The 14,129-nt window shown below is 46.7% G+C and overlaps 1 protein-coding gene across 1 annotated transcript in view; it reads right to left on the bottom strand.

The window, feature by feature from the left end:
• Positions 1-14,129, bottom strand: part of cntnap2a (contactin associated protein 2a) — a 383,710-nt gene that overhangs the window by 247,305 nt on the left and 122,276 nt on the right. Inside the window, exon 2 of the mRNA XM_065007055.1 lies at positions 5,351-5,461. Within this exon, the coding sequence (XP_064863127.1) occupies positions 5,351-5,461 (111 nt within the window). The remainder of the gene's footprint in view (positions 1-5,350; positions 5,462-14,129) is intronic.

Consider the following 14,129-nt stretch of genomic DNA (forward strand, 5'->3'; position numbering starts at 1 on the left):
AACTTAAGGAAATCTTTGACTATGTACAGACTCAGTGAGCATTGCCTTGCTATTAAGAAAGGCTGCCAAAATACCACAGTGTGCCATCACAGCAGCAAAATGTGTGACCTGTTGCCACAAGAAAAAGGCAACCAGTGAAGAACAAACACCATTGTAAATACAACATATATTTTCCCTTTTGTACATTAACTATTTCCACTGTATATATACATAATATGACATTTGTAATGTCTTTATTATATTGGAACTGTTTTAAGTGTAATGTTTTTTTTCCACTTTTGTTAATTCTATAATTTATTATTATTTCACTTGCTTTTTCACTTGTTTCCCATGCCAATAAAGCCCTTAAAGTGAAATTCAATAGAGGACAGAGGAGAGTGAGAGAGGTGAGAGGGTGAAAGGCACAGAAGAGGTGAGAGAGAGGAGAGAATAGATGAAGAGGGCGATGAGGTGAGAGAGAGCAGAGAATAGATGAGAGAGGGATGACGTGAGAGAGAGGAGAGAATAGATGGAGAGAGGGATGAAGTGAGAGAGAGGAGATAATAGTTGGAGAGAGGGATGACGTGAGAGAGAGGAGATAATAGATGGAGAGAGGGATGAAGTGAGAGAGGAGAGAATAGATGGAGAGAGGGATGACGTGAGAGAGAGGAGAGAATAGATGGAGAGAGGGATGAAGTGAGAGAGAAGAAAGATTAGATGGAGAGAGGGATGAAGTGAGAGAGAGGAGAGAATAGATGGAGAGAGGGATGAAGTGAGAGAGAGGAGATAATAGATGGAGAGAGGGATGAAGTGAGAGAGAGGACACAGAAGAGAGTAAAGCGAGAAAGGGATGGGGTGAGTGAAGGTTGAAAGGCAGAGAAGTGAGAGAGTGGAGAGGGAGAGAGGTGAGGGGCGAGGGAGAGAGAGAAGGGAAGATGGAGAGAGGTGAGGGGAGAGGGAGGTGAGGGGAGAGGGGGAGAGGGAGAGAGGTGAGGGGAGAGGGAGAGAGGGGAGGGGAGACGGAGAGAGATGAGGGGAAAGGGAGGTGAGGCGGTGCGTGTCAAGGGACTGTCACTCCTCTCCCACCTGTCATATACACAGATGTTCAGGGAGATAGGGAGCAGGAGAGAGAGAGAGATAGGAAGCAGGATAGAGAGAGCGATAGGGGGAGGGAGCGAGAGATAAAAAAGGTAAAGACAATACCTGAGAGTGAGAGACAGCGAAAGAGAGAGAGAGAAAAAAGAGAGCACGAGAGAGAGCGAGGAAAAAAGAGAGAGAGAAAGAGAAAGAGAGAGAGAGAGAGAGAGAGAGAAAGAGAGAGACAGAGAGAGACAAAGAGACAAAGAGTAAGAAAGAAAGTGAGAAAGAGAGGGACAGAGAGAGAGACAGAGAGAGAGAGAGAAAGAGAGAGACAGAGACAGAGACAGAGAGAGAGAGAGAGAGAGAGAGGGGGGGAGAGAGACAGAGAGAGAGACAGAGAGAGAGAGAGAGAGACAAAGAGACAAAGAGAAAGAAAGAAAGTGAGAAAGAGAGAGAGAGACAGAGAGAGAGAAAGAGAGACAGAGAGAGAGAGAGAGCGAGAGAGAGACAGAGAGAGACAGAGAGAGAGAGAGACACAGAGAGAGGAGAGACACAGAGAGAGAGAGAGAGAGAGAGAGAGAGAATGAGAGAGACAGAGAAAGAGAATGAGAGAGACAGAGAAAGAGAAAGAGAATGAGAGAGACAGAGAAAGAGAGAAAGAGAGAAAGAGAGAGAGAGAGAGAGAGAGCGAGAGAGTGAGCGAGAGAGAGAGGTAACACAGGTAACTTCCACAAAGCTGTGAACAATCTGAGAGACAAGGCAAGGAGGGCATTCTATGCCATCAAAAGGAACATACATTTCAACATACCAATTAGGATCTGGCTAAAAATACTTGAATCAGTCATAGAGCCCATTGCCCTTTACGGTTGTGAGGTCTGGGGTCTGCTCACCAACCAAGACTTCACAAAATGGGACAAACACCAAATTGAGACTCTGCACACAGAATTCTGCAAAAATATCCTCCGTGTACAACGTAAAACACCAAATAATGCATGCAGAGCAGAATTAGGCCGATACCCACTAATTATCAAAATCCAGAAAAGAGCTGTTAAATTCTACAACCACCTAAAAGGAAACGATTCCCAAACCTTCCATAACAAAGCCATCACCTACAGAGAGATGAACCTGGAGAAGAGTCCCCTAAGCAAGCTGGTCCTGGGGCTCTGTTCACAAACACAAACACACCCCACAGAGCCCCAGGACAGCAGCACAATTAGACCCAACCAAATCATGAGAAAACAAAAAGATAATCACTTGACACATTGGAAAGAATTAACAAAAAACACAGAGCAAACTAGAATGCTATTTGGCATTAAACAGAGAGTACACAGTGGCAGAATACCTGTCCACTGTGACTGACCCAAACTTAAGGAAAGCTCTGACTATGTACAGACTTAGTGAGCATAGCCTTTCTATTGAGAAAGGCCGCCATAGACAGACCTGGCTCTCAAGAGAAGACAGGCTATGTGCACACTGCCCACAAAATGAGGTGGAAATTGAGCTGCACTTCCTAACCTCCTGTCCAACGTATGACCATATTAGAGATACATATTTCCCTCAGATTACACAGATCCACAAAGAATTTGAAAACAAATCCAATTTTGATAAACTCCCATATCTACTGGGGGAAATTCCACAGTGTGCCATCACAGCAGCAAGATGGGTGACCTGTTGCCACAAGAAAAGGGCAACCAGTGAAGAACAAACACCATTGTAAATACAACCCATATTTATGCTTATTTATTTTCCCTTGTGTTCTATAACCATTTGTACATTGTTACAACACTGTATATATATATATATATATATATATGTATAATATGACATTTGTAATGTCTTTATTGTTTTGAAACTTCTGTATGTGTAATGTTTACTGTTAATTTTTATTGTTTATTTCACTTTTGTATATTATCTACCTCACTTGCTTTGGCAATGTTAACACATGTTTCCCATGCCAATAAAGCCCTTGAATTGAATTGAATTGAATTGAGAGATAAAGAGACAAAGAGAAATAAAGAAATTGAGAAAGAAAGGGACAGAGACAGACAGAGAGAGAGAGAGAGAGAGAGAGAGAGAGAGAGAGAGAGAGACAGACAGAGAGAGAGAGACAGAGAGAGAGAGAGAGAGAGAGAGACAGAGAGAGAGAGAGAGAGAGAGAGAGAGAGAGAGACAGAGAGAGACAGAGAGAGAGACAGAGACAGAGAGAGAGACAGACAGAGAGAGAGAGACAGAGAGAGAGACAGAGACAGAGAGAGACAGAGAGAGAGAGAGAGAGAGAGAGAGAGAGACAGAGAGAGACAGAGAGAGAGACAGAGACAGAGAGAGAGACAGACAGACAGAGAACGAGAGACACAGAGAGAAAGAGAGACACAGAGAGAGAGAGAGAGACAGAGAGAGAGAGAGAGAGAGAGAGAGAGAGAGAGAGACAGAGAGAGAGAGACAGAGACAGAGAGAGAGAGAGAGAGAGAGAGAGAGACAGAGAGAGAGAGAGAGAGAGAGAGAGAGAGAGAGAGAGAGCAAAATGAGGTCAGAAACCAGCACACATCAGAGGAAAACTTCAAGCCCCCAAGATATTACTGATAACCCAGATAACCTAACAGGGCCGGAGCACAGCAGAGCAGTACTGACCTACAGATTACAACCATGCTCGGCTTTATCCCCAAAAATACATCTAACATGGAACTATACAGTAGTGTTCACCAGCTGTGGTCATGGAGAGCTACAGGGTGTGTGTGTGTGTGTGTGTGTGTGTGTGTGTGTGTGTGTGTGTGTGTGTGTGTGTGTGTGTGTGTGTGTGTGTGTGTGTGTTGGAGTGTAGTATGTGTGTGTGTGTGTGTGTGTGTGTGTGTGTGTGTGTGTGTGTGTGTGTGTGTGTGTGTGTGTGTGTGTGTGTGGGTGGGTGTGTGTGACCACCACTAGAGTTGTTTAATAAGTATAAAAAGACTCCTTTGAACGCCATCAAACTACGTTCCGCTGTTCCACTGCCTCAGCAGGCTCTCTCCTCTCTTCTCTCTTCTCTTGTTCTTTTCTCTATTCTCTTGTCTTGCTGTCAAGAGTTCATCATTCCTTTTCCTCTCTCGTTAGTTTAAAATATAATGATCACAGCCTTACCGCTCACCTTATAACCGTCACCACAACCACTGGAGACAAGATGTGTGTCAGTGTGTCTGTGAGCCTGCAGTGTGAGTGTGTGTGTGTGTGTGTGTGTGTGTGTGTGTGTGTGTGTGTGTGTTTGACCACCATTTGACCACCCTGTTGTAGGACATTTCAAACGTGTAGTGTATTTGAGGTTTAAAAAGTCTTCTGAAGTTGAATTTCCACTTTGACATTTTGGACTTGATTTTCCCTTACAAAAAATGCATCAATCCCTACAATAATGTCCATTAACTATAATCCACGTACTATTTCACATTTGCTGTTGCTGCAGGATGAGTTTCCTGCTGTAGCAAACTGGCTGTAATTCAGACCCTGTACTACATGTGAGTCTCTGCTGCATGTGTGTGTGTGTGTGTGTGTGTGTGTGTGTGTGTGTGTGTGTGTGTGTGTGTGTGTGTGTGTGTGTGTGTGTATCTCCTGTCTGGTTTTATTCCTCTTACTGTTTGCAGCTCCACTCAAACTAGTTCTTATCCATTCCCCCTTTTAGACAAAACAGAGAACGTTGATGAATGACTTCTGAGGCTGATAGAAGATCATTGGTGGGTGACAAACTGCTACTACTTGTCTGACTGTCACTGAGAGGGACGGAGGGAGGGAGGGACTGTGGAGTAATTGAATTAAAAAACAGGCTGGTGGTTTTATCGATTAATTAAAACATGGAATAAAACTTCAAACAGCCCATGAAGAGAAGACAGTGGATCAGTAGAGGACAACATGTGGAATTTATGATTAGCTAAAACAATTTTCAAACTAGACACTTTGTCCCACTTTGGAAAAAAGGCACATATGCTAGCGCACACACCCACACACCAACACCCACACGTCGAAGCAGTCAGCCTTCACAACAGAGACTAATACTTGTCCTGTGTCTCATTGATTATGTGCCATCTCTATTCCACCCCCAAGGAAGGAAGCCCTTAGCAAATTGACTTATCACTAACGATTCATATCAATGTCATTACATCTGCCAGCCAAATGCAGCTTCTTTGTGTCTGTCTGTCTCTCTCTCTCTGTGTGTGTGTGTGTGTGTGTGTGTGTGTGTGTGTGTGTGTGTGTGTGTGTGTGTGTGTGTGTGTGTGTGTGTGTGTGTGTGTGTGTGTGTGTGTGTGTGTGTGTGTGTGTGTGTGTGTATTACCTCCTCTCCGGTTGAGCTTGGCGTAGCCTGGAGCGTAACCACTGGTGAAGACTGAGGAGGCAGTGAAGGCAGTGTGAGGGAGAGGAGAGGAGAGAGCCTCCTCACACTTCTCTACAGGAGAAAGAGGGAGAGAGAGAGAGAGAGAGAGAGAGAGAGAGAGAGAGAGAGAGAGAGAGAAATAAAACAGGGTTATTATTCAAGTATATATTTTCATTAGTTATTCAGGTCTGTGTTCCCCAGCCAGTGTACGACACATACTGCACAGTAGTCATATCACAGAGTAAAACACTGCCACCTGTCTGGTGGAGTGAGCTACAGGCTCAATGATGTGGAACTTCACTGAGGCAAATACACACACACCTTAGCAAGGCCACATCTTCCAGTACATTAGGTTTACACAGCAGCTCAATCTCTGCCTCAACCAAGGGAGGGAGACCGAATGTGCAAGGCAGGAATGTGTGTATGTGTGTGTGTGTGTGTGTGTGTGTGTGTGTGTGTGTGTGTGTGTGTGTGTGTGTGTGTGTGTGTGTGTGTGTGTGTGTGTGTGTGTGTGTGTGTGTGTGTGTGTGTGTGTGTGTGTGTGTGTCTGAGAGAGAGAGAGAGAGAGAGAGAGAGAGAGAGAGAGAGAAAGTCCCCAGTCACATAGTGGTGAAGGGAAATATGAGCGAGGTGGACTATAGGTGGACTATAGTAGCTTCACACCGGGGGGGAAGCAGACCATTTATCCCGGAATAACCTTAACGGTCTGGTGTTTGATAATGTTACGCTCCCTGGTTGAGAATGAACCGATCTGTGACATGATGTACTTTGTCTAACAACCATACTCCCTCCTACTCCCCCATACTCCCTCATACTCCCTCCTACTCCCCCATACTCCCTCATAGTACTGACTGAGACCACCTGTGCCGTCACCACCGGTGAAAATATACACGTACCCCAACACCCCACACACACACGTACCCCAACACCCCACACACACACGTACCCCAACACCCCACACACACACGTGTACCCCAACACCCCACACACACTCTTCTGTAGCATCACCTTTCACAGCTCTTCTGAATTCTTTGTTGGACAGACAGAGAATGTGATGGACACATGTTGCCTACATTAAGCCTAATATTTGCTCTGATATTTGCTTTGAATGAAAATCTGGGGATGGTTTTCCTCTGTCCTGGTTTTATTAAAGACAAGCAGAATGAATGACTACAATGTCTCAGTCTAAATGCCAACCTACTCCTCTGAGAGAGACAGATGGAGAGGATGGTAGAAGAGGAGACATGCGATTACATTTATCTGTTCCATTTCTAGACTAAAGCAAATAGCTCCGAGCTGCACAAATAGCAAGCTGGACATGTGCCACTGACTGTCATCGGCTGTCACTGTTTAAACAACCAAGGGCCAGGGAGTTATACAAGGTGACATGCTTTCGTTCCAGCCAAGCACTAACACACCTAACTCAACTAATCAACAACACTTTGATAAGTTTAGTGTTAGTGGACGGAAAACACATTCTGTAATGAAAGTTGATGGGGAAAGACATGAAATTGAAACTAAAAGTGTTTAGCAAGAACCCTGCCTTTGGCCATTGCAATTATGATGGCTATCTATTAGTTGGTATCATTATAAAGTAGACAATGTATCTATGGAAATGCACTAAAACCTCTCTCCTTCCCTCTCTCCCCCCTCGATGTCGAGAGACATTTCAACTTTGAGACAATCAGAGAGAATGAACCTCTGCAAACAAAAGGAGCAACAAGGAGGAGAAAAGAGGCTACTTTTCCTGCTGGCTGTAAGGGATTTCCTCCTCCTCCTCCGAAGAGGAGAGGCGAAAAGGATAAGAGGACCAATATGCGGCGTGGTAAGTGTCCATGGTTCTTTTAATACGTAAATGTACACATGAACAACTGAATGCAAAAACAAGAACCATGAAAACCCAAAACAGTCCTATCTGGTGCAAACACAGAGACAGGAACAATCACCCACAAACACACAGTGAAACCCAGGCTAATTAAGTATGATTCTCAATCAGAGACAACTAATGACACCTGCCTCTGATTGAGAACCATACTAGGCCGAAACATAGAAATACCCAAATCATAGAAAAACAAACATAGACTGCCCACCCCAACTCACGCCCTGACCATACTAAATAATGACAAAACAAAGGAAATAAAGGTCAGAACGTGACACTGGCTGTACTCGTATAATAGAAATGTGTATGAAGTCAGTGTACATACGTTCCTGGTTCAACAATACTAAGATAGTTGACGGAGCAAAACAGAATACGCATACACATATGAGGACATTTTCAGATCAGTTTTGAGTGGCCAATGAAATCCATTCTATCCCTTGATGAAATCAGTGTAACAGGCTAGACAGTCAGTCAAGAATCTACTTTCCACAGCTAAATGCCAACGCATTTCTGTTTGTGTGTGTGCATGCACGTGTGTGTGTGTGTGTGTGTGTGTGTGTGTGTGTGTGTGTGTGTGTGTGTGTGTGTGTGTGTGTGTGTGTGTGTGTGTGTGTGTGTGTGTGTGCGTGTGTGTGTGTGTGTGTCCACAGGGGGTTAAATGCTTGTGAGATGAAAACTAGATGGCGGGACTTACCCCCACACAACCCATAGCACTCACAGACCCTCTGATAGTCGCTTACAGTCGGTATCCATTATTAGTTGTAATATAATATTGCTTTCAGAGTTACGTTCCAAAGTGGAGAAACGGAGAAAGGACTGGAAGGAATGATTACAGTAATTTTCCTCAGATTCACAGAATGAAAAGACTCCATCTAACATGTTGCGTTAACAATAGATGATTACAGTATCAATCCCTTTCACCGCTTCTTTCTCCCTGTCCTTTCCTCTCTCTGTGCTTCCTTTGGAAATCCCCACAGGCTCCTGAAAGCACATCACTTCTGAATTCCAAAATGGAATGGGGATTTTAGGTTCATAAATTGATTTTATTAGAGGATAATAAAACCGACAACTAAAATGTAGCAACTGGAGAAGGGGTAGAATGGCTTTTGGAGAATGAGAACGTGAGAGAGAAAGACGCACACACACAACGGGCAGGTCCAGCAGTAATTAAGGGGTGAAACACACACACAACAGGCAGGTCCAGCAGTAATTATGGGGTGAAACACACACACACACACAACGGGCAGGTCCAGCAGTAATTAAGGGGTGAAACTCACACACACACAACAGGCAGGTCCAGCAGTAATTAAGGAGTGAAACACACACACACACACAACAGGCAGGTCCAGCAGTAATTAAGGGGTGAAACTCACACACACACAACGGGCAGGTCCAGCAGTAATTAAGGGGTAAAACACACACACACACACAACGGGCAGGTCCAGCAGTAATTAAGGAGTGAAACACACACACACACACACAACAGGCAGGTCCAGCAGTAATTAAGGAGTGAAACACACACACAACGGGCAGGTCCAGCAGTAATTAAGGGGTGAAACACACACACAACAGGCAGGTCCAGCAGTAATTAAGGGGTGAAACACACACACAACGGGCAGATCCAGCAGTAATTAAGGAGTGAAAAACACACACAACAGGCAGGTCCAGCAGTAATTAAGGGGTGAAACACACACACACACACAACGGGCAGGTCCAGCAGTAATTAAGGGGTGAAACACACACACACACACAACAGGCAGGTCCAGCAGTAATTAAGGAGTGAAACACACACACACACACACAACGGGCAGGTCCAGCAGTAATTAAGGGGTAAAACACACACACAACGGGCAGGTCCAGCAGTAATTAAGGGGTGAAACACACACACACACAAGGGGCAGGTCCAGCAGTAATTAAGGGGTGAAACACACACACAACGGGCAGATCCAGCAGTAATTAAGGAGTGAAACACACACACACACACAACAGGCAGGTCCAGCAGTAATTAACCTCTTGCCTCTAGTTGGGACGCTTGCGTCCCAACTAGAGCTCTGGAAATGCAAATGTGCTACGCTAAATGCTAATAGTATTAGTTAAAACTCAAAAGTTCATTAAAATACACATGCAGGGTATCAAATTAAAGCTACACTCGTTGTGAATCCAGGCAACAAGTCAGATTTTTAAAATGCTTTTCGGCGACAGCATGAGAAGCTATTATCTGATAGCATGCACCAATACACTACAACAGAAAAGCACAGCAGGGGACGTAAACAAAATAATTAGCATTTCGGCGTTACACAAACCGCACAATAAATTAGAAAACAGTCATTACCTTTCACCATCTTCTTTGTTGGCACTCCTAGATGTCCCATAAACACTATTGGGTCTTTATTTCGATTAAATCGGGCCATATAAAGCCAAGATATCGTTATATGTAGACTGTGTGATAAACGAAAAAAACAGCGATTTCACAACGTAACGTCATTTTTTAAAATTCAAAAAGTAGACGATAAACTTTCACAAAACACTTCGAAATACGTTTGTAATGCTACTTTAGGTATTAGTAAACGTTAATAAGCGATAAAAATCATCCGTAGGCGATGTAAATATCATTAGCTGTCGTCTTGGAAAAAATTTCAGGAGAGAGCTCTTCCGGAATGATCTGGGCGGAGACCGGAGGTAAGTCGTGCCCCTCTTTCGGTTCAACCAAGAATCAAAGAGGATTCAATTCACAAGACTCTAGACAACATGGGGATGCTGTGGGAGTTGAATGCTCGGTCTTATCTAATTCGGCTCACTGTTAACAATTGCTTGAAGTGGCGCAAGGATATTTATTTCCATTTTCTGTGATCAGGTTTTCCTGCGCTTTCCGATGTAACGCACGTTATGTAATAGCCACAGTCGTGATTTAACCAGTTTTAAAAACGTCCGAGGGTTTCCTATCCACACATTCTAACCATATGAACGTACTATATTCCTGGCATGAGTAGCAGGGCGCTGAAATGTTGCGCGATTTTTAACAAAATGTTCAAAAAAGTAGAGGGTAGGAGCAACAGGTTAAGGGGTGAAACACACACACACACACAACAGGCAGGTCCAGCAGTAATTAAGGGGTGAAACACACACACACACACAACAGGCAGGTCCAGCAGTAATTAAGGGGTGAAACACACACACAACGGGCAGGTCCAGCAGTAATTAAGGGGTGAAACACACACACACACAACAGGCAGGTCCAGCAGTAATTAAGGGGTGAAACACACACACAACGGGCAGGTCAAGCAGTAATTAAGGGATGAAGTCTATTTGCTACCTTCATCTCAGAGCCCCCTAGTGAGATCAGTGTTCTCCATCCCAGTGTAGTAGAGGCCCCCACAGGTTAATAACAGCAGAGAAGGGGACGACGGTGTGTGTGAGAGAGAGAATACCCCCCCCCCCCAAAAAAAGCCACTTTGAGAATAAGAGAATAGCTGAAGTTGCTGATAAGGTGAGTGTGTGTGTGTGTGTGTGTTTACTAATGGTTACTAAAACATTGAGCAGAAAGCAAGCTGGCCTCTGTCTCTCCCTGTCTATCTTTTTCCATTTCCCTCCGCTCATCTCGCTCCCTGTGTTACCTCTTAATCTCTCCTCTCTCCTCTCTCTTTCTCGGCGGTGCATTCTCTCTCCTCTCTTTCACTTTCACCAGACGTCAGAGGCAATCCATCTCCACGCCAACCTGCCTCTGGCAATAATTACCCTAAGATGGGGACGGGAGAGCGAAGGAGTATGTGTGTGTGTGTGTGTGTGTGTGTGTGTGTGTGTGTGATGATAGATTGATGAGAGAGGACACAGACTGTTAAAGGGAACATGCTCTGCTGTATCTCATGGCCTTACTCAAACCTCTACCCTGCTCTGTACCCAGAGTCCTGGGCCTTACTCAAACCTCTACCCTGCTCTGTACCCAGAGTCCTGGGCCTTACTCAAACCTCTTCCCTGCTCTGTCCCCAGAGTCCTGGGCCTTACTCAAACCTCTTCCCTGCTCTGAGACCAGAGTCCTGGGCCTTACTCAAACCTATTCCCTGCTCTGTACCCAGAGTCCTGGGCCTTACTCAAACCTCTTCCCTGCTCTGAGACCAGAGTCCTGGGCCTTACTCAAACCTCTTCCCTGCTATGAGACCAGAGTCCTGGGCCTTACTCAAACCTCTTCCCTGCTCTGAGACCAGAGTCCTGGGCCTTACTCAAACCTCTTCCCTGCTCTGAGACCAGAGTCCTGGGCCTTACTCAAACCTCTTCCCTGATCTGAGACCAGAGTCCTGGGCCTTACTCAAACCTCTTCCCTGATCTGAGACCAGAGTCCTGGGCCTTACTCAAACCTCTTCCCTGCTCTGTACCCAGAGTCCTGGGCCTTACTCAAACCTCTTCCCTGCTCTGTACCCAGAGTCCTGGGCCTTACTCAAACCTCTTCCTGCTCTGCTCTGTCCCCAGAGTCCTGGGCCTTACTCCTCTAAACCTCTACCCTGCTCTGAGACCAGAGTCCTGGGCCTTACTCAAACCTCTTCCCTGCTCTGAGACCAGAGTCCTGGGCCTTACTCAAACCTCTTCCCAGAGTGCTCTGAGACCAGAGTCCTGGGCCTTACTCAAACCTCTTCCCTGCTCTGAGACCAGAGTCCTGGGCCTTACTCAAACCTCTTCCCTGCTCTGAGACCAGAGTCCTGGGCCTTACTCAAACCTCTTCCCTGCTCTGAGACCAGAGTCCTGGGCCTTACTCAAACCTCTTCCCTGCTCTGAGACCAGAGTCCTGGGCCTTACTCAAACCTCCTTCCCTGATCTGAGACCAGAGTCCTGGGCCTTACTCAAACCTCTTCCCTGCTCTGAGACCAGAGTCCTGGGCCTTACTCAAACCTCTTCCCTGCTCTGAGACCAGAGTCCTGGGCCTTACTCAAACCTCTTCCCTGATCTGAGACCAGAGTCCTGGGCCTTACTCAAACCTCTTCCCTGCTCTGAGACCAGAGTCCTGGGCCTTACTCAAACCTCTTCAAACCAGAGTCCTTCCAAACTGCTCTGAGACCAGAGTCCTGGGCCTTACTCAAACCTCTTCCCTGATCTGAGACCAGAGTCCTGGGCCTTACTCAAACCTCTTCCCTGCTCTGAGACCAGAGTCCTGGGCCTTACTCAAACATCTTCCCTGATCTGAGACCAGAGTCCTGGGCCTTACTCAAACCTCTTCCCTGCTCTGTACCCAGAGTCCTGGGCCTTACTCAAACCTCTTCCCTGCTCTGTACCCAGAGTCCTGGGCCTTACTCAAACCTCTTTCCCCTGCTCTGTACCCAGAGTCCTGGGCCTTACTCAAACCTCCTTCCCTGCTCTGTCCCCAGAGTCCTGGGCCTTACTCAAACCTCTTCCCTGCTCTGTACCCTGCTCTGAGACCAGAGTCCTGGGCCTTACTCAAACCTCTACCCTGCTCTGAGACCAGAGTCCTGGGCCTTACTCAAACCTCTTCCCTGCTCTGAGACCAGAGTCCTGGGCCTTACTCAAACCTCTTCCCTGCTCTGAGACCAGAGTCCTGGGCCTTACTCAAACCTCTTCTTCCCAGAGTCCTGCTCTGAGACCAGAGTCCTGGGCCTTACTCAAACCTCTTCCCTGCTCTGAGACCAGAGTCCTGGGCCTTACTCAAACCTCTTCCCTGCTCTGAGACCAGAGTCCTGGGCCTTACTCAAACCTCTTCCCTGCTCTGAGACCAGAGTCCTGGGCCTTACTCAAACCTCTTCCCTGATCTGAGACCAGAGTCCTGGGCCTTACTCAAACCTCTTCCCTGCTCTGAGACCAGAGTCCTGGGCCTTACTCAAACCTCTTCCCTGATCTGAGACCAGAGTCCTGGGCCTTACTCAAACCTCTTCCCTGCTATGAGACCAGAGTCCTGGGCCTTACTCAAACCTTCCCTCTTCCCCTGATCTGAGACCAGAGTCCTGGGCCTTACTCAAACCTCTTCCCTGATCTGAGACCAGAGTCCTGGGCCTTACTCAAACCTCTTCCCTGCTCTGTACCCAGAGTCCTGGGCCTTACTCAAACCTCTTCCCTGCTCTGTACCCAGAGTCCTGGGCCTTACTCAAACCTCTTCCCTGCTCTGTCCCCAGAGTCCTGGGCCTTACTCAAACCTCTACCCTGCTCTGAGACCAGAGTCCTGGGCCTTACTCAAACCTCTTCCCTGCTCTGAGACCAGAGTCCTGGGCCTTACTCAAACCTCTTCCCTGCTCTGAGACCAGAGTCCTGGGCCTTACTCAAACCTCTTCCCTGATCTGAGACCAGAGTCCTGGGCCTTACTCAAACCTCTTCCCTGCTCTGAGACCAGAGTCCTGGGCCTTACTCAAACATCTTCCCTGATCTGAGACCAGAGTCCTGGGCCTTACTCAAACCTCTTCCCTGCTCTGTACCCAGAGTCCTGGGCCTTACTCAAACCTCTTCCCTGCTCTGTACCCAGAGACCTGGGCCTTACTCAAACCTCTTCCCTGCTCTGTCCCCAGAGTCCTGGGCCTTACTCAAACCTCTACCCTGCTCTGTACCCAGAGTCCTGGGCCTTACTCAAACCTCTACCCTGCTCTGTACCCAGAGTCCTGGGCCTTACTCAAACCTCTACCCTGCTCTGTACCCAGAGTCCTGGGCCTTACTCAAACCTCTTCCCTGCTCTGTCCCCAGAGTCCTGGGCCTTACTCAAACCTCTTCCCTGCTCTGAGACCAGAGTCCTGGGCCTTACTCAAACCTATTCCCTGCTCTGAGACCAGAGTCCTGGGCCTTACTCAAACCTCTACCCTGCTCTGTACCCAGAGTCCTGGGCCTTACTCAAACCTCTTCCCTGCTCTGAGACCAGAGTCCTGGGCCTTACTC

This window comes from Oncorhynchus nerka, linkage group LG22 (assembly GCF_034236695.1).
Source record: "Oncorhynchus nerka isolate Pitt River linkage group LG22, Oner_Uvic_2.0, whole genome shotgun sequence".
Taxonomy (NCBI): Eukaryota; Metazoa; Chordata; class Actinopteri; order Salmoniformes; family Salmonidae; genus Oncorhynchus; species Oncorhynchus nerka.